The sequence below is a fragment of the Pleurodeles waltl genome, chromosome 11 (genome assembly GCF_031143425.1).
Source record: "Pleurodeles waltl isolate 20211129_DDA chromosome 11, aPleWal1.hap1.20221129, whole genome shotgun sequence".
NCBI classification, from domain to species: Eukaryota; Metazoa; Chordata; class Amphibia; order Caudata; family Salamandridae; genus Pleurodeles; species Pleurodeles waltl.
In genome coordinates this window covers 175,958,140-175,984,605 of record NC_090450.1, presented here as the reverse complement: position 1 = coordinate 175,984,605, position 26,466 = coordinate 175,958,140, and the positions used below count along the sequence as shown (strand labels likewise).

Sequence of the window (26,466 nt, the reverse complement as noted above, 5' to 3'; positions counted from 1 at the left end):
CCCCCCCCCAGGGCAGATCGGCCTAAAAATAATTTGGCCCCCGGGGAGTGACCCTTGTCTAAGGTGTCGCTCCCCAACTATAAAAAAATATATATATATGTATCCCTGGCATCTAGGGATTTTCTGCCCCCCCCCCCGGGGGCAGAAATAGCCTAAAAATATTTTGCCCACCCTAGGGAGTGCCCCATGCTCACACCCCTTATGCGTAAGTATAACAAAAAAAAAACCCTGGTGTCTAGTGGTTTCTGCCTAATTATATTAGGCTGATCTGCCGCACTGGGGGGCAGAAATGACCTAAAAATAATCCCCCCCCTCCCCCGGGGAGCGACCCTTGCCTAGGGGGTTGCTCCCCACATATAAAAAAAATTAACAAAACAATAATCCCTGGTGTCTAAGGGTTTTCTGCCCCCATTGGATGCAGAAATGGCCTAAAAATGATTTGGCCCCCTGGGGAGCGGCCCTTGCCCAAGGGGACGCTCCCCTTATTGAAATAGAAAAAATCCCTGGTGTCTAGTGGGCATTTCTGTTGCCCGATCGCATCGCGATCGGGCAGCAGAAATGCTGTGAGAGACATGAAAGGATAGGAAAGGTCTTTCCTTTCCTTTCATGTCTCTCCCGCCCAACCTCCCGGTCGGAAGAGAAATGCTATCAGAGGTGAACTCTGATGAGGTTAGTGCGTGATTTCCACGCTGACGTGATCAGATGTCATTGGGAGGTGTGTGGGGGGGTCGAGGGTGGAAGGGGAAGCGATTCCCCTTCCATCCCCGACTGGGGAGGGTGGGTGGGAGGCCCACGGGGTGCACTAGCACTTTCCCCGTGTGCCGAGTGCAGGACGAGCTGGTCTCGTCACCGGCACACGGGAACCGTGTGCAAGGATGAGACCAGCTCGCCCCAGGCACCCTGGGGGTTAAAGAAATGCAAACTTTAGGTTTGCTGAGAATACTACTAGGCCCAACATTTACTCATTACAGCTGAATTAGCGGTGTAACAAAGGCCCCTGCAGCCCCTGCAGGTGCAAGTGGGGGGGTGGGCTGACCTCCATTGGACCCCTTCCACACAGCACCCTGGCCTAAGAGCTTCTGAGTAAGTCTGCAGTGGGGGGGCCTTCCATGTTCTTTGCAAGGAAGCCCCCTCCAGTTTTGTTACACCTCTGTGCTGGATGTATGGCATTAGTCATTAAACACCACTGGTGAGATTGCCATAGGAGGTAGAATTACCCCTAACAGAACACATAGTCCCAGATTTACAAACATTTTGTGTCTGATTTGTGTCACATTTTAGATGCAGAATTGGCACAAATCATTGGTGACAATTACAAGGCAGCAAAAAACTGTAGTTTGTGTTTCTTAGTAAAAAACAAAAGTGATAGCGCTTGGGCTTCCTTTCATTAATTTGCATTAGGTAGGTATTTTATGGGTAGTGCAGGGGTGTTCCTGTACATCCATCAATGGATTTCAACGCAAACCCATATTTACAAAAATCTGAAGACATCGGTTTGCGCCAAAATGGTGCACATGCCTGAGTCTGGGGTAACCAACAGAAAAATCTTTATTTCTCCTCTTTATTTCCACTTTGCATTGTGTAGCACACATGCAAAGAGGAAATAGCCTCAAAGGATCATTTTTGTGTAGAAAGGTATCTTCCTGTCAGTGCTTAATTGGACCTTGTGGTTTCCGGTGCAGGGCACTAGCAGTTATTTTTTGAGGGCCAACACTTATTTTTATGCCTCAAGCATTTGCTGTGAGCAAAAGACACATATGAGGAATACAGAAGAAGAGAAAAGCGGGAAATGTATCATAAAGGGAGAAAGCAGAAAGCCTCAAGAGTGAGCTGATGAAGGAGGTAGTGGTTGTAAATAAATTAGAGTCCTGAGATGGCTTCAGGATTATGCTGCCTAAGTATTCCGTGCTCACGCATCTATTTGCAGTAGGTGCGTGTTTCAGAGGAGAACTTTGGTCACCGGCACGTTTTTACTTACAAATTAAGCACGGCTTCCTGCAAAAAACTATCCTGGCCATAAAGCAAATACTTTTGAACTATGGCCCTAGGCAGTCAGTGAGTGGAGAGAACACAAATGCACCATGTATTTGAAGATATTGCACAGATATTTTCCATTCACGGTATGCAGCACAACAACTGTATTTGCTGCGTTGTCTGAAATCTTAGTAAATATGGGGTGGGGGTTGGGGTTGTTTTAGGTTTTGGGGGTATGGTGGGGGTTGCGGTAATTTTAGGGACGAGGTGGGGGGTTGGGGTAGTTTTAGGGGCAAGAGTGGGGGGTTGGCATGGTTTTAGGGGAGGGGGTGGGGGGGTTGCAGTAATTTTTTAGGGTGGGGGGGGCGGGGGATGCATGCTGGAACCATGCATGCCTATTGCTAATGCCTTTACCAGGAATGCCTTTACAATGAAAAATCATTGTTAAGGCATTCGTGGTAAAGGCATTAGTGGTAACAACGCGGTCGTTGTTCTGACCTCGTTGTTCAGGCATGCGTTGTTCCGACATACATTCGAGCTGTCCTGTTGGTGTTTTCAGCACCTAGGCACTTAGGGGCATATTTATACTTGTTTTGTGCCGAATGTATGTCTTTTTTTTTTTACACAAATTCGGTGCAAAACTAACTCCATATTTATACCTTGGAGCTAGACCCCTCTAGTGCCAAAGTTATGGAGTTAAAGTAATTTTTTGGATATGGAAACCCACCTTGCATCAATGAGATGCAAGGTAGGCGTTTCCGTGCAAAAAATGACTCTATGGCCTTAGCGCCATTTTTATCCCCCGTGCTAAAATCACGTACGGAGAGAGGAGGGGTCAAATAATGGTGCAAAGTTTGCTTTGCACCAATATTTAACATGTGGGTCAGGGCAGGCGTCAGGGGACCTGTGGGCCTATTTCCATGGTGTAACACCATGGAATAAGCCCACAGGTGCCCTCCCCAGGCCCCAGGGACACCCCCACCCTCACCAGAGGGACAGCAGAGGATGGGGGACCTCATCCCAGGTAAGTATAGGTAAGTACAGGTAAGTATTTTTTTTAAGTGCCATTGAGGGCCCTGAAATGGGCCCCCCTACATGGAACTGGGTGCAATGGCCATGCCCAGGGGACCCTGGTCCCCTGTGCTGGCCATTGGGGTGGTGGGCATGACTTCTGTCTTTTCTAAGACATGAGTCATGTGGTATGGATAGTTTTGCTTCAGAAAATGATGCTAGGCAGGTTAGAGTCATTTTTTTTTTACTATAACCTGCCTAGCGTCATTTTGGGGTGCAAACCCCCCTTCTCCCGTACTGCCAGCCCCACCAGGCTAACGTAATTTGTTTTTACGCTAGCCTACCCTTTGCACCGGCTTGCACCATTCCATAAATATGGTGCCTGGCTGGTGCTCAGAAATGGTGCAAGCCGGTGCTAAACTTTTTGAATCAAAACTGTGTTAGTGCAGTTTTTCACCAAGAAAGATAAATATGCCCCTTAGAATCTTTACAACTCGTTCATTTACACTAGGTTCCCAACCACCTCTTTACTTTTGTGTCATGCTCCTGACAAGTCAGAGCGAGACCCCGGCCAGTCTCCACAGTTTCTCAGGATTTCAGGATGCCCAGGGCATTAAAAGAGGGGTGACTCACACTGCGCTCAGCTTCTATCCTAGCAGGGGAGCAAGACTAGGATGCTGTCCCCTCATGTTGCTCTGTGTGCGGTGTCCAGCTACATAGTCTGCAGTGTCAGGAGAAGTTGATTCGTGCCCACGGGCCCCTGTAAGTGCCTGCTGAGCAGATGCACCTTGGCCCCAGCGGTGGGAGTGATCACCCAGCATGGCATCAGCATGGGGGAAGAAAGACTGTACCTTAAAAAGCATGTTCACACATTAGACAGGCCTTGGGGCTGAGGAAGGCCACCATCTGCAAAGATCTATATATGAGACAGAGGGCAGAGTCAAGGAGGCCTTACTAAGGAGAACATTTATGGAAGCGCTCTTCTACAAGAGGACTTTCAATCCATAAAGCAAGAGTTCTCAAACAACACCAGAGGGGCCAAGCATGACCAAGTGGAAGTGGGCAACAGAGTATCAACAGTCAAGTATAATGAAACAGTGAGAGGTAAGGAGCTTAAACATTTATAGCAGAACGTCCTTCGCTTGCAAGAACAGCAGATAACCTTACAAGCCCATGCAAAAGACCTTGAGAATCATTCCAGCAGGAGCAGTAGCTGCATCCAGGTGAGCAACAACTAGAGCTGAGGGCATGGACATATTGGACTATGTCCTGGCACTCTTTGAACAGATCCTAGACCCGACAATGGAGGCCAGTATACAGCATGGGTGGGGTCCAAAGAATGGCCTGCCTAGACACCCGACAGGATAACCTGTTTTGCAGCTCAAGGAAACTATCCTGCACCAAGCAAGAGGTGCTCACCAAGGCTAATTTCGGGACCACAGACTAGCTCTGGACCATGAACTTTCCTCTCTTACTCTCCAGAAGTGCAGTACTTTGTTGCCCAAGATGAGATTTTCCGAAATAGAGGGGTCTTGTATAGCTGGGGGACACCCATTCTGCCTTATTCTAAACTGGGAGAACTTGTTGAATCAACTTAAAAGAGTGGTGGAGGTCGCTTGTCTTTTGAACATTCCAGATGATACAGAACAGGGCTCCCCGTACAGGTTTCCTGCAAGCAGTGAGCCACAATGGGACCAGATTGGGAGATCATCTAAGGGTCTCTGCCCGAACCCTATGACCATGGCCTCAAAGAGACAAGTAGGCATAGACAGCCTAGCAGAGAACCCGGACAGGGCAGACACAAATTAAGACAGGTCTCGTATATGGTATTTCTGCAGGGGATCATAATGTATAACTGAGCCCTGCTTTCTGTACCAGGCGCTGAGGTGGCAGTAAAGCCATAGACTCCAAAACACATAATCGAATGTGGAAGTTCCACCCCACACCCAGCCCTGGAGTCAACCAGGGAACCGCTTTGGCTGTCAGTAAATTGTGAACTATCCTATTGTTTAAATGTGCATGTGTTTGTTGAAGGTTTGCAGGGGTTAAAGCTTTGCCCTGCTTCACATTCTATAGATGTTTGTTTTATTGTTTGGGACTTAAGGGGTAACAGTACTCCCTCTATCATAGATAGATTACCCTGGACCTGGGTCCCCTCCTATCATTGTGTCCTAACACACACAACAATCTATGGCCCTAACCAGAGTCTGGAACACAATCCAAAGGGCGTCAGTTAGCATGTACTCACACTCATCCCCACCCTTGCTGACCTGAAGACCCTTAGCCTCAGTGTCCGAGGCCTAAACAACCCAGTTAAGAGGAAGGCAGTTCTGCCCCTCCTGGAGCACAACCGGGGGAACATCTGGCTCCTACAGGAGACTCACTTGCAGTCCTGAGACTGGCATTGATTGAAATCTCTCTTGCACGCTCCTTTAGGGGGACAGTTGGAGATAGAGTAGATGACATACATTGGAGACTGCTAGCATACCATATCCATGTGGGAAGATTCTTACTCACCATCACCTCCATATACACCCCTAACAGGAATCAAGAGCAATTCCTGAAACAAGCAGTGGCAGTGCGGGAAACTCTGCTGACCACAGAACAAGCCATTGTGATGGTGGGGATATCAATCTTCTGATGAACAATGACATCAGCCGATCAGGACAGCACTATGGCCAGGATGGGGCTCTCTCTGAGGGGAGAGTAGAGTGGCTATGGGAGGTTGGGCTTGGAAATTTGTGGAGGATAAACCACCCACACATTAGAGATTACACATACTACTCACAAGCCTAGAAAACATATGCCCTTATAGACTACTATTTAGGGATGTCTGCCCTGCACACTATGATCAAGCAGATATTTATTGAACTGAGAGCCCTGTCCGACCACAGCCCCCTGGCCCTTACCCTGTGGGTTGATCGCCTGCAGCATGTGAATGGCTTCTTGAGGGTATTAGACACCCTACCACTTCGTCCAGACACATTCCAGAAGGCGCTATCTGATCCTGGTGAACAATCGCACCAAAGATACCTCCATTTTCACCCTGTGGGAGACGCTAAAATCATTACTAAGAGGGGAGTTTACTGCCATCTCAGCTGCTGAAAATAAGCTGCATTACTATAGGAGAGGGAGGTTGTGAGCTGGAGGCTAGACATAGGCGAACTAGTGCCCTGAGAATTTGGCAGCAGCTTAAATCTGCATGGACTCAACTCATACGGATAGGGCACAATATATCCTGCTCCACCTACAGCGACCACTGACCCTCGGGTAGGTCGCTCCCCTGCTCACGCAGCGCCTCCAGTCCCTGACTGCCTTCCTCTCCTGTGAGTGTGCTCCCCCCTTCTTGCCCGTGTACCCCGAGTGCTTGAGCTTGTGCTGGTGCTGACTGAAATCCCTTTTCTCTCCTTGTATCCCATGCGTGTGCCCCCGAGTGACTGAAATTCCCCTTTTCTCTCCTTGTATCCCGTGCGTGTGCCCCCGAGTGCTGTGCGCCGTCCTCCCCTCTCAGCCCCTCCTTTTTAGTAGATTTTAGTAGGCTCTTGTTCCCTTTTCGCCGTCTTGCCGCTTTTCCCGCCGCTCCTACCGCGCTTTTCCCGCCGTTTTTTGCCGCTCTTTTTTGCCGCTCTTTTTTGCCGCTTCCAGCTCCCCTGCCCGCCCACCTCCCGCCTCCCAGCTGACCCCGCCTCCCCACCTACCCCTTAAATGGCGGCCGCTGCGAGGCAGAGGTAGCGACCAATGACCCTCGGGTAGGTCGCTCCCCTGCTCACGCAGCGCCTCCAGTCCCTGACTCCCTTCCTCTCCTGTGAGTGTGCTCCCCCCTTCTTGCCCGTGTACCCCGAGTGCTTGAGCTTGTGCTGGTGCTGACTGAAATCCCTTTTCTCTCCTTGTATCCCATGCGTGTGCCCCCGAGTGACTGAAATTCCCCTTTTCTCTCCTTGTATCCCGTGCGTGTGCCCCCGAGTGCCGTGCGCCGTCCTCCCCTCTCAGCCCCTCCTTTTTAGTAGATTTTAGTAGGCTCTTGTTCCCTTTTCGCCGTCTTGCCGCTTTTCCCGCCGCTCCTACCGCGCTTTTCCCGCCGTTTTTTGCCGCTCTTTTTTGCCGCTCTTTTTTGCCGCTCTTTTTTGCCGCTTCCAGCTCCCCTGCCCGCCCACCTCCCGCCTCCCAGCTGACCCCGCCTCCCCACCTACCCCTTAAATGGCGGCCGCTGCGAGGCAGAGGTAGCGACCACTGACCCTCGGGTAGGTCGCTCCCCTGCTCACGCAGCGCCTCCAGTCCCTGACTCCCTTCCTCTCCTGTGAGTGTGCTCCCCCCTTCTTGCCCGTGTACCCCGAGTGCTTGAGCTTGTGCTGGTGCTGACTGAAATCCCTTTTCTCTCCTTGTATCCCATGCGTGTGCCCCCGAGTGACTGAAATTCCCCTTTCTCTCCTTGTATCCCGTGCGTGTGCCCCCGAGTGACTGAAATTCCCCTTTTCTCTCCTTGTATCCCGTGCGTGTGCCCCCGAGTGCCGTGCGCCGTCCTCCCCTCTCAGCCCCTCCTTTTTAGTAGATTTTAGTAGGCTCTTGTTCCCTTTTTGCCGCCTTGCCGCTTTTCCCGCCGCTCCTACCGCGCTTTTCCCGCCGTTTTTTGCCGCTCTTTTTTGCCGCTTCCAGCTCCCCTGCCCGCCCACCTCCCGCCTCCCAGCTGACCCCGCCTCCACACCTACCCCTTAAATGGCGGCCGCTGTCCTGAACCAACCCACCAGCACCAGCAACCCCAACGAGGCCGCCAACAACCTCACCAACTGGATCTCCGACTGCGCCAACCTCCTGGCCCCTCTGAAGACCCAAACCAACACCAACAACCACAAGAAAAACTCCTGGTTCACCACCGAACTCAAAAACTCCAAGAAAGAATGCCGCCTCCGCGAGAAGACATGGCGCCTCAACCCAACAGAGGAAAACCTGACAGCTCTCAAGGATACCACCCGCCAACACCACCAACGCCTCCGCACCGCACGAAAAACAGCCTACCAGAACAGACTTGACAACAACGCCCACAACAGCAAGGAACTATTTGGCATCGTCAAAGAGCTCTCCAACCCGGACGCAGAAACCAACCCCATCCCTCCCTCACAGGACCTCTGCGACTCCCTCGCGACCTTCTTCCACCGTAAGATTGCCGACATCTACAACAGCTTCACGACCACCAACATGAACCCGCCCCCGGAAGCCGCAAACGACATCTCCACCATCCTCGTCTGGAACCCTACCACCACCGAGGAAACCACCCGCGTCATGAACTCGATCCACTCGGGATCACCCTCCGACCCCTGTCCTCACCACATTTACAACAAGGCCGACAACATCATCGCACCCCACCTCCGAGACGTCATCAACGCCTCCCTCACCACTGCTACCTTCCCTGAAAGCTGGAAACACGCAGAACTCAACGCCCTCTTAAAGAAACCTACAGCAGACCCCACCGAACTCAAAAACTTCCGGCCTATCTCCCTCCTACCGTTCCCCGCCAAAGTGATTGAGAAAATCGTCAACGCTCAACTCACCGCCGCCCTGGAAACCTCCGACTCCCTCGACTCCACTCAGTTCGGATTCAGGGCCAACCACAGCACCGAAACCGCCCTCATCGCAGCCACGGACGACATCCGAGCCCTGACCGACAAGGGTGAAACCGTGGCCCTCATTCTCCTGGATCTCTCTGCAGCCTTCGACACGGTCTGCCACCGCACCCTGATAGACCGCCTCTGCAGCGCCGGCATCAGAGGCAAGGCCCTGGAATGGGTCATCTCCTTCCTCTCCGGAAGGACCCAGAGAGTCCGCCTCCCCCCCTTCAGATCCGCAGCCACGGAGATCATCTGCGTCGTACCCCAAGGATCCTCCCTCAGCCCCACCATATTCAACGTCTACATGACCCCCCTGGCAAACATGGCACGCAAACACGGACTCGACATCATATCCTACGCCGACGACACCCAGCTCATCTTATCCCTCACCAACAACCCCACATCAGTAAGGACCAGACTGCACGACGGCATGAAGGAAGTAGCGACCTGGATGACAGACAGCCGACTGAAACTGAACACAGATAAAACGGAGGTCCTCATCCTCGGCCCTACCCCCTCCGCATGGGACGACTCCTGGTGGCCCCCCGCCCTAGGCAGCACTCCCCAACCGACCAACCACGCACGCAACCTCGGCTTCATCCTGGACTCCTCCCTCTCGATGACCAGACAGGTCAACTCGGTGACCTCAGCGTGCTTCAACACCCTCCGCATGCTCCGCAAGATCTTCCGCTGGATCCCCATCGACACCAGGAAGACCGTCACCCACGCCCTCGTCACCAGCCGCCTGGACTACGGGAACACTCCGGCATCACCACCAAGCTGCAGAGGAAACTTCAACGGATCCAGAACGCCGCAGCACGACTCATCCTGGACATACCTCGCCACCACCACATCTCCGGACACCTGAGAAAACTCCACTGGCTCCCGGTCAACAAGAGGATCACCTTCAGACTCCTCACCCACGCACACAAAGCCCTCTACAACCTCGGACCCAAACTCATCAACTCCCGCGTCTCCTTCTACACCCCTCCGCGCACTCTGCGCTCCACCGGTCAGGCCTTGGCAGCCGTTCCCCGCATCCGCAAAACCACCGCCGGAGGAAAATCCTTCTCTTTTCTGGCAGCGAAGACCTCGAACTCCCTGCCCAGTCACCAGTCACCTTCGCGCCATACCCGAACACCTCCCCTTCAGAAGGCAGCTCAAGACCTGGCTCTTCGAGCACTGACCCCCTCCCCCCCAGCGCCTTGAGACCCTTATGGGTGAGTAGCGCGCTTTATAAATGTGATTGATTGATTGATTGATTGAGCACACATTCTATATAGGAGGTGACAAATGTGGTAAAGTACTAGCCCACAGGATGGGGCTAAACACCAGTCCCAGGGAGGGTTGGTGTGCTCCTAAACTCGGCTGTTATGGAGGTCACAAATGACATGCACATATTTACAATCTTCATGGTCTTTTACAAGTCTCTATATGAGGCTCAAGACCTACATACTGCAGACTCACTAGAGTATTTACATGAAGCCCATACTCCCCGACTGACCCCACAGCAAGCTGACTCCCTCAAGAAACCCACACAAACAGAAGAGGTAATCTCTAATAGCATGAATTAAGCCCCTTAATCTCCAGGGCTGGATGGCTTCTCCACCGGGTACTAAACAGCTACAGTAACTCAAGGCGGGCGTGCAAGTTAAATAGTTTCATCCCATTTCGCGATTCGCAGGGGGACATGGCACAGATGTCAGCTGCCCCCCCCCTGTTGTTTGCAATGTATGTGGAGCCTATGGTGCAAAGAGTCTCAAAGAGATACAGATTATCCTGATGATCATGGACATGGTAACCATTAACTATCAAGCCTTGCTAAGCCATATAAACGTGTATTTTGCCCATTGGAGACACAGAGACACTGCCATCTTTCCTGGCTTGGGAGAATAGCAGCCCTAAAAAAGACCTTGCAACCCAGAGGCCTCCTCCTGTTCTAACCCAGCCGTTGCTCCCCCCCCCCCACGGGGGGCTCAAGTCGCTCCAGGCAGAATTCAATTACTTTGTTTGGGACCAGAAGTGCCCACACATGCACCGCAAATCAGAGTTTCAAGAGTAACCACAAGTACTTGCACTTTAGCACTGGTCAGCAGTGGCAAAGTGCCCAGACTCCTAAGGCCAGCAAAAAAGGGTTAGAAAAAAAATAGTAGGAAGAAGGCAATAAGTTTGGAGATAACCCTGCAAAAAGGGCCAGGTCCAACAGCAAGCAACACCGCAAGGTTGGAAACAGCCAGTAAAATAGTGATATACTGGTACCTCACCCCCGTCAGACTGCTCAGGGGTAACCCTATCCTCACTGGCCACTGTTGGCATTGATGTAGAGCAATAGGTACACTGTTGCAACATTTGTGGAGGTGCCCAAAGTTAACTAGATACTAGAATTCAATCCTAACTGATCTAGATGACAATTTCAATACATAACTCCTGCCCTCTCCGGCATAGACTGTTTTGGGGCTTCTTAAACCCTGTCTTTCCCCCTGAGATCTAGAGCGGGTTCACACATTCGCTTGGCATTAGGGAAAGTGCTTCATGGGATACTCTCCCTCTGGGGCATTGAGAAACTGACCTTAGCAAATACTAACAACCCAGCAGATTACTGCGACCTCTGGGCCCCGTTCCTTCTGTAACTATCTAGGGAGTTTAATGAAGTAACTTGCCCTAAAAACTTGTGGTTGCTGCGTCCTACACCCGTAGGAGACAACACCTATACAACATGAGGTGCTTCCTAGTCCAGAGTTGGAGAATACTGGAGGGAGAACTATCAAGAGCACACTTCTAGGCAATGAGTGCAAAGGGGGAACGGTGGATGCTGTGGGTAGAGGGGTGGCTGTGGGATATGTTGATGCCATTGTGTTTCACTGCATAGCTTTTTCACAACCAGTCCGGTTAAGATGAGATCATCAACGGAACTGGCTTGTTTGCATTTATGATTACTCTGTAAAACTATTAACAAGATTTAACTATAAAAATGCGTACATTTATATTTGCAGCAAGCAAACAAGAAACTCTGTCAGATTTTAAACTTCTAAAAATGTTTTTTTAATTAAACAAAGTCCTCCTACAATTACTAGTGGTTATACTTTTACATCCAACTGTAACCAAGCAGAGTACGTCTTTGTTGGGATCTGTTCCTTCTATGCCTTTGATGGCCTGCTGCTGCTGCCCAGCCAGAATGTTAGTTCTTGATGGAATGTTTGGGATGCCGTCCTGTGTATGTGTAAATGTGAAGTGGGAGGAGGAGGCTGGGCCGGAAGCTTCCCAGTTCCTGGTGGGCCATCCAGACATGTACTCATCACCCTCAATACTTCATTATTGATAAATGACCTACCTACATGAATACAGGAGACTAGCAACATTGTACATCTTTACAACCTGATAGTCCAGTTGTATTTTCCTTCTGTATTTACCTCAGATAGTAATTAGAAAACCTCACCAGGTCCACCACCACAAAAAAATGCCTTTTCTACTAGAGAACCTTGATTTCTGCCACTCTTTCCCGTTTGTGTTTGATTCTTATGTACTTAAAAGGAAAAAAAGCTTCATGTTTTTATCATAATCATTACAAACAGTACACGTTTCTGGACATTTCCAGGCCATAGAAATAGCTGTAGACCCTGTGCCTGATTCACGAATAATGAAGTAGAAGCAGATACGGCATACTCCTGTAATACTCCTGGCTTATTGGTGAATTTAAGTAGTAAGCCAGCAGTCCTCTTGGTTACTCTTGAAACTCAACAGTACTCCAACAGTAAGCCGCAGCAAAATCTTTCTGATTATGGGCCCATGCAGCAGTCCGATTCTAAAGTTACTCGCAGTAAATTCTGAAGTTACTCGCACGTAACCATTATTTCCCCACTGCTGTTTTAACCAGTATTGACTTTCACATTCCTTTCGTTTGCTTGCAATCTTTTCCAATTTCTTCCTTTTGTTTTATACACCCCAACTTTCTTTTTTGCATCCTTCCTGTCCAAGTCATTAGTGAACTTTGCCCCGTCATCCTCATTCTTTGACTGTTCACACGTTTTTCTTTCCACATTTAGGTCACACATTTTTCTTATCTGTGTTGTTTGCTTGATTTCTCTCTGCTATAACAATCACCTTCACTTTTGAATCAGCTACCTGTCTTGAAGTGATCGCTTTTAAACTTTCTAATTTTCTTGAATCTGTTCCACCTTTTCTCTTTGATCTGTATTTTGATGCTTCATTCTGCTGAACAAGCTTGATATTTATTTATGTGTGCAGTTTAAATACTTAATCACTCAGAAAGGGGAACAGAGGACACAGCATTTTCCTCAATGTTCTGTGTGGAGTGCTTTTTTAAGACCTGTGGCAAAATATAATAGGTCCTCTGGATGATGCGTTAGTTTTTATCGGGTGCCAAACGCACCTGTTTCTTGGTAATAAATAATGCACAAGATGGAAGGAGAAAACAGGGCATTCTAATGCCGTCCAGCGGTATGGCCATGCAAGCTACACATAATTTTGTTGAAGTAGTGTGGGCCCTGGAGAGCATGGGTCCTGGGCCACGGTATCTTTCCACTGGAAAAATGAGATTTGCCCCCATTTCCTGCAACATAGGCTAACAGTTTTTTAATCAAGTATGCAACTTAATTATAAGGACAGGAACTGAACATTGTAGGGTGAATGGGGGGTCACTTGGCTAAAGTATCCGCTCCAGGAATATGTCTTTCACCCTGTTATGATTGCCCAGAATCCCTACGAATTCGCTTAGTCTTTCATTCATCTGAGGTCGTTAAAATGAGTGTAATTGCGTTGGGAAGGACACACATAACCTTCTTGTATTCAGTGCTTAGATGTCCTGATGGGTGAATGACCCACCAAATGTATATTCTATGTTGTGATCTCAGAATGAAGTCTGATCAATAGTTTCAACATTTCATTACCTTATGACAGCTGTTCATCCCTCTGAGAGCGAAACTGATTGACAGTCAAGAATCCAAAATCGAAGTTGTAATTTTACTGAAAAATAACTCCACAATTGTCCTTCAGTCTAACCCCTGGAGAAATGTCTAGGAAGACATAACATCACATACCAATTACCAATAGTTCAATGTATCATTTCATGTTCCATTTCTTTCTATCCAGCCTGTTTCACACTAAAATGACAGATTAATAAATGTGCACTCAATTTTAACAAAAAATGCCTTTTGGTTTTAAAATGTAATGAGCAAGTTATTTGATCAATCTTTTGATGTAGTTGCATAATAAATATGTGTTAAGCACTAATACACTAATAGAAGAGTGCACACTTCCAATAGATGCTGCTGTGGGTAAGTGTGTGCTACTTTAACTGTACTCCACACTTACTATTGAATTCCATGAGCAAGATATGACTGCTCCAGGATACTTCTGCAATTCAGTAGTGAGCTACAGAACTACAAGAGTAAGTTATGGCAAAATATGTGTGAATCACACATAGAATATTTATTTCTTGCTTTTAAAACTCGGGTCTTCATTTCAAAAGGCCCAGATCCTTGTCATGATTTCAGGATAGCCTCCTCGGATATATTCAGATTCAATACCTTTAAATGTAAATACTTTACATAGTTGGTAGACCTGACAGCCTTAGGGTGGTCTTTACCACAACTTTGTGCCTACCTTCTCCATTATTCTGACCTCGTATTTGCTTGTATTAGGACTCTATGCACTTTACCACTGCTAACCAGTGCTAAAGTGCTCTCTCCCCTAAACATGGTAATATTGGTTTAACCCTAATTGGCATATTTAATTTACTTATAAGTTCCTAGTACAGTGCACTACATGTGCCTAGGGCCTGCAAATTAAATGCTACTTGTGAGTCTGCAGCACTGATTGCGCCACCCACCTAGATAGCCCTTTAACCATGTCTCAGGCCCACCGTTGTAGAGCCTGTGTGTGCGGATTTACACTGTCATGTAGACCTGACAAAATAACCCTTTTTGCCAGGCCCAAACCTTCCCTTTTAATACATGTAAGCCAGCCCTAGGGTAGGCCCTGGACATCCCAGAGGGTAGGGTGTAATGCATTTAGAAGGCAGGGCATGCACTTTTAAGTTTTACATGTCCTGGTAGCGAAAAAGTCCCAAAGTCATTTTTCACTACAGCTAGGCCTACCTCTCCCTTCAGATAACATTGGGATTACCATGTTACATTTTATAAGTGTAATTCACAATCTGGAAGAGATAAACTTTTCGAGTTTGGTGTCTCTGGAATCACAATTTCAAATCACAACTCATAGGTAAGTTGGATTTTAACCCCTTCGCTGCCAGGCCTTTTCCCCCTCCTGTGCCAGGCCTTTTTTTGCCTATTTGGGGCAGTTCGCGCTTAGGCCCTCATAACTTTTTGTCCACATAAGCTAACCAAGCCAAAGTTGCGTCCTTTTTTTCCAACATCCTAGGGATTCTAGAGGTACCCAGACTTTGTGGGTTCCCTTGAAGGAGGCCAAGAAATTGGCCAAAATACAGTGAAAATTTCGTTTTTTTTTAAAAAAAGTGGAAAAAGTGGCTGCAGAAAAAGGCTTGTGGTTTTTCCCCTGAAAATGGCATCAACAAAGGGTTTGCGGTGCTAAACTCAGCAGCTTCCCAGCTTTCAGGAACAGGCAGACTTGAATCAGAAAACCCAATTTTTCAACACAATTTTGGCATTTTACTGGGACATACCCCATTTTTGCAGTTTTTTGTGCTTTCAGCCTCCTTCCAGTCAGTGACAGAAATGGGCATGAAACCAATGCTGGATCCCAGAAACCTAAACATTTCTGAAAAGTAGACAAAATTCTGAATTCAGCAAGGGGTCATTTGTGTAGATCCTACAAGGGTTTCCTACAGAAAATAACAACTGAAAAAGAAAAATATTGAAATTGAGGTGAAAAAAACATAAATGTTTCTCTACGTTTTACTCTGTAACTTTTCCCTGCAATGTCAGATTATCGAAAGCAATATACCGTTACGTCTGCTGGACTCCTCTGGTTGCGGGGATATATAGGGCTTGTAGGTTCATCAAGAACCCAAGGAACCCAGAGCAATAAATGAGCTGCACCCTGACGTGCATTTTCATTCTATACCGGGTATAAAGCAATTCATTTGCTGAAATATAAAGAGTGAAAAATAGGTATCAAGAAAACCTTTGTATTTCCAAAATGGGCGTAAGATAAGGTGTTGAGAAGCAGTGGTTATTTGCACATCTCTGAATTCCGGGGTGCCCATACTAGCATGTGAATTACAGGCCATTTCTCAAATAGACGTCTTTTTTACACTTACATTTGGAAGGAAAAAATGTAGAAAAAGACAAGGGGCAATAACACGTGTTTTGCTATTCTGTGTTCCCCCAAGTCACCCGATAAAAATGGTACCTCAGTTGCATGGGTAGGCCTAATGCTCGCGAAAGGAAACGCAACATGGACACATCACATTTTTACATTGAAATCTGAAATATAAAGAGTAAAAAATTGCTATCAAGAAAACCTTTGTATTTCCAAAAAGGGCACAAGATAAGGTGTTGAGGAGCAGTGGTTATTTGCACATATCTGAATTCCAGGGTGACCAAACTAGCATGTGAATTACAGGGCATTTCTCAAATAGAAGTCTTTTTTACACACTCTCCTATATTTGGAAGGAAAAAATGTAGAGAAAGACAAGGGGCAATAACACTTGTTTTGCTAATCTATGTTCCCCCAAGTCTCCCGATAAAAAAGATACCTCACTTGTGTGGGTAGGCCTAGCGCCCGCGACAGGAAACGCCCCAAAGCGCAACGTGGACACATCCAAATTTTTGGAAGAAAACAGAGGTGTTTTTTGCGAAGTGCCTACCTGTAGATTTTGGCCTCTAGCTCAGCCGGCACCTAGGGAAACCTACCAAACCTGTGCATTTCTGAAAACAAGAGACCTAGGGGAATCCAAGGAGGGGTGACTTGCGGGGCTCGGACCAGGTTCTGTTACCCAGAATCCTTTGCAAACCTCAAAATTTGGCTAAAAAAACACATGTTCCTCACATTTCTGTGGCAGAAAGTTCTGGAATCTGAGAGGAGCTACAAATTTCCTTCCACCCAGCGTTCCCCCAAGTCTCCCGATAAAAATGATACCTCACTTGCGTGGGTAGGCCTAGCGCCGGCAACAGGAAACACCCCAAAGCGCAACGTGGACACATCCTAAATTTTGGAAAAAAACAGAGGTGTTTTTTGCGAAGTGCCTACCTGTAGATTTTGGCCTCTAGCTCAGCCGGCACCTAGGGAAACCTACCAAACCTGTGCATTTCTGAAAACTAAAGACCTAGGGGAATCCAAGGAGGGGTGACTTGCGGGGCTCGGACCAGGTTCTGTTACCCAGAATCCTTTGCAAACCTCATAATTTGGCTAAAAAAAACACATGTGCCTCACATTTCTGTGGCAGAAAGTTCTGGAATCTGAGAGGAGCTACAAATTTCCTTCCACTCAGCGTTCCCCCAAGTCTCCCGATAAAAATGATACCTCACTTGCGTGGGTAGGCCTAGCGCCGGCGACAGGAAACACCCCAAAGCGCAACGTGGACACATCCTAAATTTTGGAAAAAAACAGAGGTGTTTTTTGCGAAGTGCCTACCTGTAGATTTTGGCCTCTAGCTCAGCCGGCACCTAGGGAAACCTACCAAACCTGTGCATTTCTGAAAACTAGAGACCTAGGGGAATCCAAGGAGGGGTGACTTGCGGGGCTCGGACCAGGTTCTGTTACCCAGAATCCTTTGCAAACCTCAAAATTTGGCTAAAAAAACACATGTTCCTCACATTTCTGTGGCAGAAAGTTCTGGAATCTGAGAGGAGCTACAAATTTCCTTCCACCCAGCGTTCCCCCAAGTCTCCCGATAAAAATGATACCTCACTTGCGTGGGTAGGCCTAGCGCCGGCGACAGGAAACACCCCAAAGCGCAACATGGACACATCCTAAATTTTGGAAAAAAACAGAGGTGTTTTTTGCGAAGTGCCTACCTGTAGATTTTGGCCTCTAGCTCAGCCGGCACCTAGGGAAACCTACCAAACCTGTGCATTTCTGAAAACTAGAGACCTAGGGGAATCCAAGGAGGGGTGACTTGCGGGGCTCGGACCAGGTTCTGTTACCCAGAATCCTTTGCAAACCTCAAAATCTGGCTAAAAAAACACGTTACTCAAATTTCTGTGGCAGAAAGTTCTGGAATCTGAGAGGAGCCACAAATTTCCTTCCACCCAGCGTTTCCCCAAGTCTCCCGATAAAAATGATACCTCACTTGTGTGGGTAGGACTAGCGCCCACAAAAGAAAAGGGCCCAAAACACAACGTGGACACATCACATTTTTTTATAAAAAGCAGTGCCTACCTGTGGATTTTGGCCTGTAGCTCAGACGGCACCTGAGGAAACCTAGCAAACCAGTGCATTTTTGAAAACTAGAAACCCAGGGGAATCCAAGATGGGGTGACTTGCGGGGCTCTGACCAGGTTATGTTACCCAGAATCCTTTGCAAACATCAAAATTTGGCCCAAAAAACACTTTTTCCTCTCATTTCGGTGACAGAAAGTTCTGGAATCTGAGAGGAGCCACAAATTTCCTTCCAGCCAGCGTTCCCCTAAGTCTCTCGATAAAAATGGTACCTCACTTCTGTGGGTAGGCCTAGCGCCCACAAAAGGAAATGGCCCAAAACACAACGTGGACACAACATATTTTTTCACTGAAAACAGAGGTGTTTTTTGCAAGGTGCCTACCTGTGGTGTTTGGCCTGTAGCTCAGCCGGCCCCATGGGGGGGGCAGAAATGCCCTAAAATAAATTTGCCCCCCCAACCCCCACCCTCCCCCGCCGGGAGCGACCCTTGCCTACGGGGTTGCTCCCCCTGCGTGACATTGGCGCCAAAAAACAAATCCCCGGTGCCTAGCGGTTTCTGCCCCCTTGGGGGCAGATTGACCTAAAATCGGCCAATCTGCCCCCAAGGGGGGCGGAAATGGCCTAAATACAATTTGCCCCCCAGGGGAGCGACCCTTGCCTGATGGGTCGCTCCCCATCTCTAAAAAAACAAACAAAGAAAAAAAAGAAAAAAAATAATAAATTTCCCCTGGCGCCTAGAGGTTTCTGCCCCCCCCGGGGGCAGATCGGCCTAACAATAGGCCGATCTGCCCCCAGGGGGGGCAGAAATGGCCTAAAATAAATTTGCCCCCCAACTCCCACCCCTCCCCCCGGGAGCGACCCTTGCCTACGGGGTCGCTCCCCCTGCGTGACATTGGCGCCAAAAAACAAATCCCCGGTGCCTAGTGGTTTCTGCCCCCTTGGGGGCAGATTGACCTAAAATTGGCCAATCTGCCCCCAGGGGGGCAGAAATGGTCTAAATACAATTTGCCCCCCCAGGGGAGCGACCCTTGCCTGATGGGTCGCTCCCCATCTCTAAAAAAAGAAACAACAACAAAAAAAAACACAACAAAAAAAAATTGCCCTGGCGCCTAGAGGGTTCTGCCCCCCCCCCCCCTTGGGGCAGTTCGGCCTAATAATAGGCCGATCTGTCCCCCAGGGGGGCAGAAATGGCCTAAAATAAATTTGCCCCCCAACACCACCCCCCCCCCGGAGCGACCCTTGCCTACGGGGTCGCTCCCCCTGCGTGACATTGGCGCCAAAAAACAAATCCCCGGTGCCTAGTGGTTTCTGCCCCCTTGGGGGCAGATTGACCTAAAATTGGCCAATCTGCCCCCAAGGGGGGCGGATATGGGCTAAATACAATTTGCCCCCCCAGGGGAGCGACCCTTGCCTGATGGGTCGCTCCCCATCTCTAAAAAAAGAAACAACAAAAAAAAAAAAACACAAAAAAAAAATTGCCCTGGCGCCTAGAGGGTTCTGCCCCCCCCTTGGGCAGTTCGGCCTAATAATAGGCCGATCTGTCCCCCAGGGGGGCAGAAATGGCCTAAAATAAATTTGCCCCCCCAACCCCCACCCCCCCCCCGGGAGCGACCCTTGCCTACGGGGTCGCTCCCCCTGCGTGACATTGGCGCCAAAAAACAAATCCCCGGTGCATAGCGGTTTCTGCCCCCTTGGGGGCAGATTGACCTAAAATCAGCCAATCTGCCCCCAAGGGGGGCGGAAATGGCCTAAATACAATTTGCCCCCCAGGGGAGCGACCCTTGCCTGATGGGTCGCTCCCCAACTCTAAAAAAACAAACAAAGAAAAAAAAAAAAAAAAAAAAATAGAATTCCCCTGGCGCCTAGAGGTTTCTGCCCCCCCGGGGGCAGATCGACCTAACAATAGGCCGATCTGCCCCCAGGGGGGGCAGAAATGGCCTAAAATAAATTTGCCCCCCAACCCCCACCCCTCCCCCCGGGAGCGACCCTTGCCTACGGGGTCGCTCCCCCTGCGTGACATTGGCGCCAAAAAACAAATCCCCGGTGCCTAGTGGTTTCTGCCCCCTTGGGGGCAGATTGACCTAAAATTGGCCAATCTGCCCCCAGGGGGGCAGAAATGGTCTAAATACAATTTGCCCCCCCAGGGGAGCGACCCTTGCCTGATGGGTCGCTCCCCATCTCTAAAAAAAGAAACAATAAAAAAAAAAAAACACAAAAAAAAATTGCCCTGGCGCCTAGAGGGTTCTGCCCCCCCTTGGGGCAGTTCGGCCTAATAATAGGCCGTTCTGTTCCCCAGGGGGGCAGAAATGGCCTAAAATAAATTTGCCCCCCCAACCCCCACCTCCCCCCCGGGAGCGACCCTTGCCTACGGGGTCGCTCCCCCTGCGTGACATTGGCGCCAAAAAACAAATCCCCGGTGCCTAGTGGTTTCTGCCCCCTTGGGGGCAGCTTGACCTAAAATTGGCCAATCTGCCCCCCAGGGGGGCAGAAATGGTCTAAATACAATTTGCCCCCCCAGGGGAGCGACCCTTGCCTGATGGGTCGCTCCCCATCTCTAAAAAAAGAAACAACAAAAAAAAAAAAACACAAAAAAAAAATTGCCCTGGCGCCTAGAGGGTTCTGCCCCCCCCCCCCCCCTTGGGGCAGTTCGGCCTAATAATAGGCCGATCTGTCCCCCAGGGGGGCAGAAATGGCCTAAAATTAATTTTCCCCCCAACCCCCAACATCCCCCCCCCCCCCCAGGAGCGACCCTTGCCTACGGGGTCGCTTCCCCTACGTGACACTGGCGCCAAAAAACAAATCCCCGGTGCCTAGTGGTTTCTGCCCCCTTGGGGGCAGATTGACCTAAAATCGGCCAATCTGCCACCAGGGGGGCAGAAATGGTCTAAATACAATTTGCCCCCCAGGGGAGCGACCCTTGCCTGATGGGTCGCTCCCCATCTCTAAAAAAAAGAATCAACAAAAAAAAAAAAACACAAAAAAAAAATTTGCCCTGGCGCCTAGAGGTTTCTGCCCCCCCTGGGGGCAGATCGGCCTAATAATAGGCCGATCTGCCCCCAGGGGGGGCAGAAATGGCCTAAAATAAATTGCCCTCCCCCCCAGGGAGCGACCCTTGCCTAAGGGGTCGCTCCCTTTGCGTGAAATTCACGCAAAGAAAAAACTCCCTGGTGTCTAGTGGTTTCTACCCCCCTTGGGGGCAGATTGGCCTCATCAAAATAGGCCAATCTGCCCCCAAGGGGGGCAGAAATGGCCAAAATATAATTTTCCCCCAAGGGGAGCGACCCTTGCCTAAGGGGTCGCTCCCCACCAAAAAAAAAAAAAATGAAACATAAAAAAAAAAAAAATGAAAAAATGGTCCCTGGTGCCTAGAGGTTTCTGCCCCCCCTGGGGGCAGAAAAGGCCTTCCCAAAAATATGCCCCCCCTGGGAGCGACCCTTGCCCAAGGGGTCGCTCCCTTTTGCCAATAACAATAAAAAATAAAAATAATCCCTGGTGTCTAGTGGTTTCTACCCCCCTTGGGGGCAGATTGGCCTCATCAAAATAGGCCAATCTGCCCCCAAGGGGGGCAGAAATGGCCAAAATATAATTTTCCCCCAAGGGGAGCGACCCTTGCCTAAGGGGTCGCTCCCCACCCAAAAAAAAAAATGAAACATAAAAAAAAAAAAAAAATGGTCCCTGGTGCCTAGAGGTTTCTGCCCCCCCTGGGGGCAGAAAAGGCCTTCTCAAAAAAATGCCCCCCCTGGGAGCGACCCTTGCCCAAGGGGTCGCTCCCTTTTGTCAATTTCAATGAAAAAAAAAAAAATCCCTGGTGTCTAGTGGGGTTTCAAAAGCCGGATTGCAAGCAATCCGGCTTTTGAAACCCTCGGAGGGACTTCAAAGGGAAGGAAATACTTTTCCTTCCCTTTCAAGCCCCTCCGGGCCTCCCAGTGATTGAAAAAGAAATGCTTTTGCATTTCTTTTTCAATCGCGCTGGAAGCAGAGCTTCCAGCGCGACTAGGGAGGCCCCTGTGACACATCAGCGCGCGCGCGCGCGCTGACGTCACAGAGGGGGTTGGGGGGGTCGGGGGTGGAAGGGGAAGGTCTTCCCCTTCCATCCCCGACTTGGGGGGGGGGAGGGGGGTGCACGGGGGGCGCGCTAGCGCGCCCCCAAATTCCCCTGTGCCATGGACGAGATGATCTCGTCCAAGGCACAGGGGAACTGTAGCCTTGGACGAGATGATCTCGTCCAAGGCACAGAAGTGGTTAAGTTGCACTTCTGAAATTGACACTTTTAGAAAGTTAGCATTTTTTTCACTTTAGCCATTTGGTGCCTGCTGCCTGTCTCTGATCACTTGTTTGGGTTTGGTGACAGCAGGCTTTGTGTATTTCCCCTTAGACAGCCACACATAATGGGAGCTTAGGTGTGACCTGATGGGCCATCCTGGGAGAATAGGAGAGATGAGCTGAGCATAGCCTCACTTACACCTAAATAGGCTCTGCCTGTTCCCACACAAAGCGATGCATAACACCCTGTTTTGGCCTGGAGCCAGGACAGGAAGAGCAGGATGTGTGTGCACTTCAAAGGCTTGTCTTTGAAGTCTCCCCCACTTCAAAGTCCTAAGTGGGTTGGACCTCTGACACCACCACTTCAGTACACTTCTGGACCTATGAATAGTCTGCCAGGAAGAAGGATTGCTGTGCTATTGAAGGACTGCCACTCTACTGGACTGCTGCTCAGCTGGACTCCTGCCTTGGTGTGCTGCCCTGATGCATGCTGTTCACCTGCCTGGGTGAGAAAGACTGGACCTGCATCACTTGAACCCAGAGTGACACTAAGTGCTAGCTGGCTTCCCTCCTGTACTGAAGTCTCAGGGACATAAAAGACTTCCAACCACCCTACTTCTGCACTTGGACTCTGCCATCTGTGAGTCTGCTCTGACAAGTGGTGCCATCCCAGTCCTGGACCCTCGGAAGTGGGCCTAAGGTGTTTTCTCCAGAGAAACCGATTGGCTGAGCAACACATCTTCTAGCAAAACTGACACATCACTGCTGCTGCGTGAATTGAACCTAACACATTGCCTTCAGAACCACCACTGTCACTTTTCCCCGGTGCACAGTCCTCTCATCTCCATCGATGGCAGTCTGATAATGATGCTGAAACTCCACATTGTAGCTCCACTGCTCTTCGGAGCTGATGCATCAACTTGACTGAACAACAAATCCTCGATTCCAGTGTTTGCATTGCATGCCCTGTCGACAGGATCCTCAACATAGACGCATCAGGATCTCACACCGCAGACTCACCGCATTTCGGAATTGGCATATTGCCTCTACTGCGCAACACACCTTTAATCTGAATCCACGCAAACCTACGCACTGTTCCTGCTGATCAGCCTAGCGGGAACATTGTAATCTGACTTGGGGGAGGCAGCCGGTATGACTGCTGCCTCCTCGACCGCGGCTTTGGTGGTCATAGTATTCTGACTGGCAAAGTCGTAACGAGGCCCTAAGGTACTTTTGTTCAGCGGGCATAACTGGGTCCCTGTAGCCAGCTCACGCACCACTGCGATCGGTCTGAAATCTGGACTTTGCAGTCCGGTGTCACCAGATAACCACTTTTAGCGCTTTACACTTCTTAACACTATTTTTAATTAAACCCTTTAAAAATCAACATCTTAGGTTATACGTATTGGATTTTTGTAATTTTGGACTTGTTTAATTTATTGAAGTCTGATCTATTTTTCTAACGTGGTGTAGTATCTTTTTGTGTGGTATTTTCACTGTTTTACTCTTAAAAGTGTTGCACAAATACTTTACACACTGCCACTAAATTAAGAATGACTGCTCTGTGCCAAGCTACCAGAGGGTGAGCAAAGGTTAATTTAGGGTTTGCCTGTCACATACCCTGACCATGATTGTAGTTGTTGTTTGACAAAGGTTCCCATCCCAGTCACCCAACAACCCAATTTCTAACAATGGCCAATAGTTATCCAGAAAATCTTGCATGGATTCAACCTGGCTGGGCCCGCACCAAAGACCCTTGCTTTAAAGTATAGCTTGAAATATATGTTTCCTTACCTGTAAGGCTCCTTTCCTGCACACTGTTAAGGGGCCCACAAGGCCAGAGCTGGTGTCTTTGACAGGGTCCACGGCTGAATAGTAGGGCCAAGTTAAACAAGGTGGATCTTCAGGAGTGGGGCCTACATCTTCTGTAAGATACCAATGATAGGTGAATTTCTCACCTGGATTCACTTGAGAGCCCGGTGCAGGAGTTTGAGGACCATCTGTTAAATTTCAAATTACAAATTATACACATGAGTAAGTGGCTTTGTTTCCTGTGATTAATGTCACTCACAAACAGTCGCACTTCATTGTTAAACATATACATTTCTTGTGTATATTAGAGAATGACATTCTAATCTTTTAAGTGAGTGGCTCAAAAGTAGTGCCATGGACAATGGCCACTTCAATGACTCTAAGGGTTCACTGATTATCCATAGGCATGAGACAACATATAGTAGCTTATTTCTGCCTCCCTGTCCCCATCAATATAAACTCCATTTTAATTAACATACTTTTATGAGTAGGTGAATTTGACTCAGGGAAGAATTTGGATGTATAATTAGAATTGGTTTCTTGAATTTTAATAACCATGGCTTTGAAACTGAATAGTTCACAGGCAAATCTTCTCTTATTGCTGGCTTGCTCGCCTCATGCAAAGTAGCTAATGACAGGATTTTGTAATAAAACCACAGGGCACAATGCATCATAATGTGACACATACTTGCATTTTATATATGAAATAACATGTTCGTGCTTTTGCAATTTTCAACATCATATTGTAATGAAATGACAAGTCAGAATCTGATTTGTGACTTTGCGTTTTTCACGTATATGAGTTAATGTGCACAGATTTGGTATACCTTGATTTTTTATTATTTATTATTAGTGTGATTAATATTAGGAGAAAATTAGAACAATCACTAATCAAAAGTGTTTGACAATCGTTAAATAGTGTGGGTAATTTCCAGGATTTCATGAATTTCATGATTTCATGATAGTATCAGATGGAATTTGCACCAGTTTTGCAGCCAGGGCCCTTGTAGCCACATGCAGTGACGTTAAACATAGAAAAGGTGTTTGCAATAGTTAAGTAACAATTTAAAACATAAACCAGTTTTTCAATTCTTCCTTGTGTATTGCTCAACATAGATCACGGAATACATTACTCCCATGCTACAAGTAATCTTCTCTCAATCCATGACTTTGTTGCAAGCATGGTTACGTACTGAGGGTGTCAACCACTGGAAAAGGTGAGCTGTTTGGAGATTTACTTAAAAAAAACGAATACTTAAACAGTTGTTAATTTTTTCCTTGTAGCTCCTCTCATTCATACCCACTTGCCAAAACATATCTGCATGTCCACCCTGCAAAACTATTTGATGCCTCAAAAGGAGAAGAAAGTAATACCCAAATTTGTGTGGCTATCGTTAGGATTATTGGTTTGAGGAAGGGAAGACACCAGAAGACAGGCCACTTACAACCTTCTTACTGCATGAGAACTACAGTTTAGACAAATTTGAAAAATTGCCTTTTCTGCTGTTTTTTGGAATGCCTTCAATTTTAATGTTAGCATTTTGCTTAACATCAGCACAATTAATAAACATAGTACATACATTCAATAATTGAAATAAAAATGTACCTATGTAAAACTAAGAAAGAACAACCTTCCATATTATGATTATTTTTTATTACAGTAGAATATACATTAGTTCAGTTTTTCCCAAACTTTTTAGAACCACGACCCGTGTGTTAGAACAGCAAACCTTTGCAGCTCATCTAGCTAAATGGACATGGGGTGTACGGTTTTTTAATGTAAGTAAAGTATGGTGTTGTAGCACACTGCCATTTGCAGACAGCACATTTTCCATTGAAATGGCCACTAAATGTGCACAGACATTCCTTTTTACTGATAAAACTATACTGCATAAAAATGATAATGTGTGGAAAGCGGGTTCCAGTGCATATATGTTTTGATACTATTAAAATCTTTGATTCCATCACACTTCAGAATTACAAAAATGTGTTTCATTGTTGCTTCCCTAGCTAATGAATAATGTGTACCGTTCACTTACAGTGTTTGTATTTTGTTTTGTGTTACAAAAAATTACATCTTAGAGCCATTTCTTTCACAATACCTGTACCAAACAAGAGTGTCACATAATTCACATTACTTTTCTTTCTCTGCAAATTGAGAGGACTTTGTAACCACCAATTCCCATTTTAAAAACTAAGCAACAATTTGTCAGCAGGCATAGCCTGACATTTTGACCTATGTCTTTGAAGTGCAGCAAATGTGAAACGATAAATACAGAATTTAAAGTTGACCTGTGAAAAATCTCCTTGCAACTCACCAGCGGGTCATGGCCTAAAGTTTGGGAAACACTGCATTAGCCACTTGTATCACACATAAGGTGGAAAAAGAGAAAGGATAGGCAGGAGAAGGGAATTGGATAGATTTTGGGCACAGATAAAAAGTGTCTGAAAAACACAGTGAAGCACCACATACTTGGAAAT

At 47.9% G+C, this 26,466-nt stretch overlaps 1 protein-coding gene across 1 annotated transcript in view; it reads right to left on the bottom strand.

Moving 5' to 3' along the window:
* The window catches only part of LOC138265561 (ceruloplasmin-like), a 454,089-nt gene that overhangs the window by 284,185 nt on the left and 143,438 nt on the right, over positions 1 to 26,466 (bottom strand). The window contains exon 9 of the mRNA XM_069213377.1: positions 23,968 to 24,173. Coding sequence (XP_069069478.1) covers positions 23,968 to 24,173 — 206 coding nt within the window. The remainder of the gene's footprint in view (positions 1 to 23,967; positions 24,174 to 26,466) is intronic.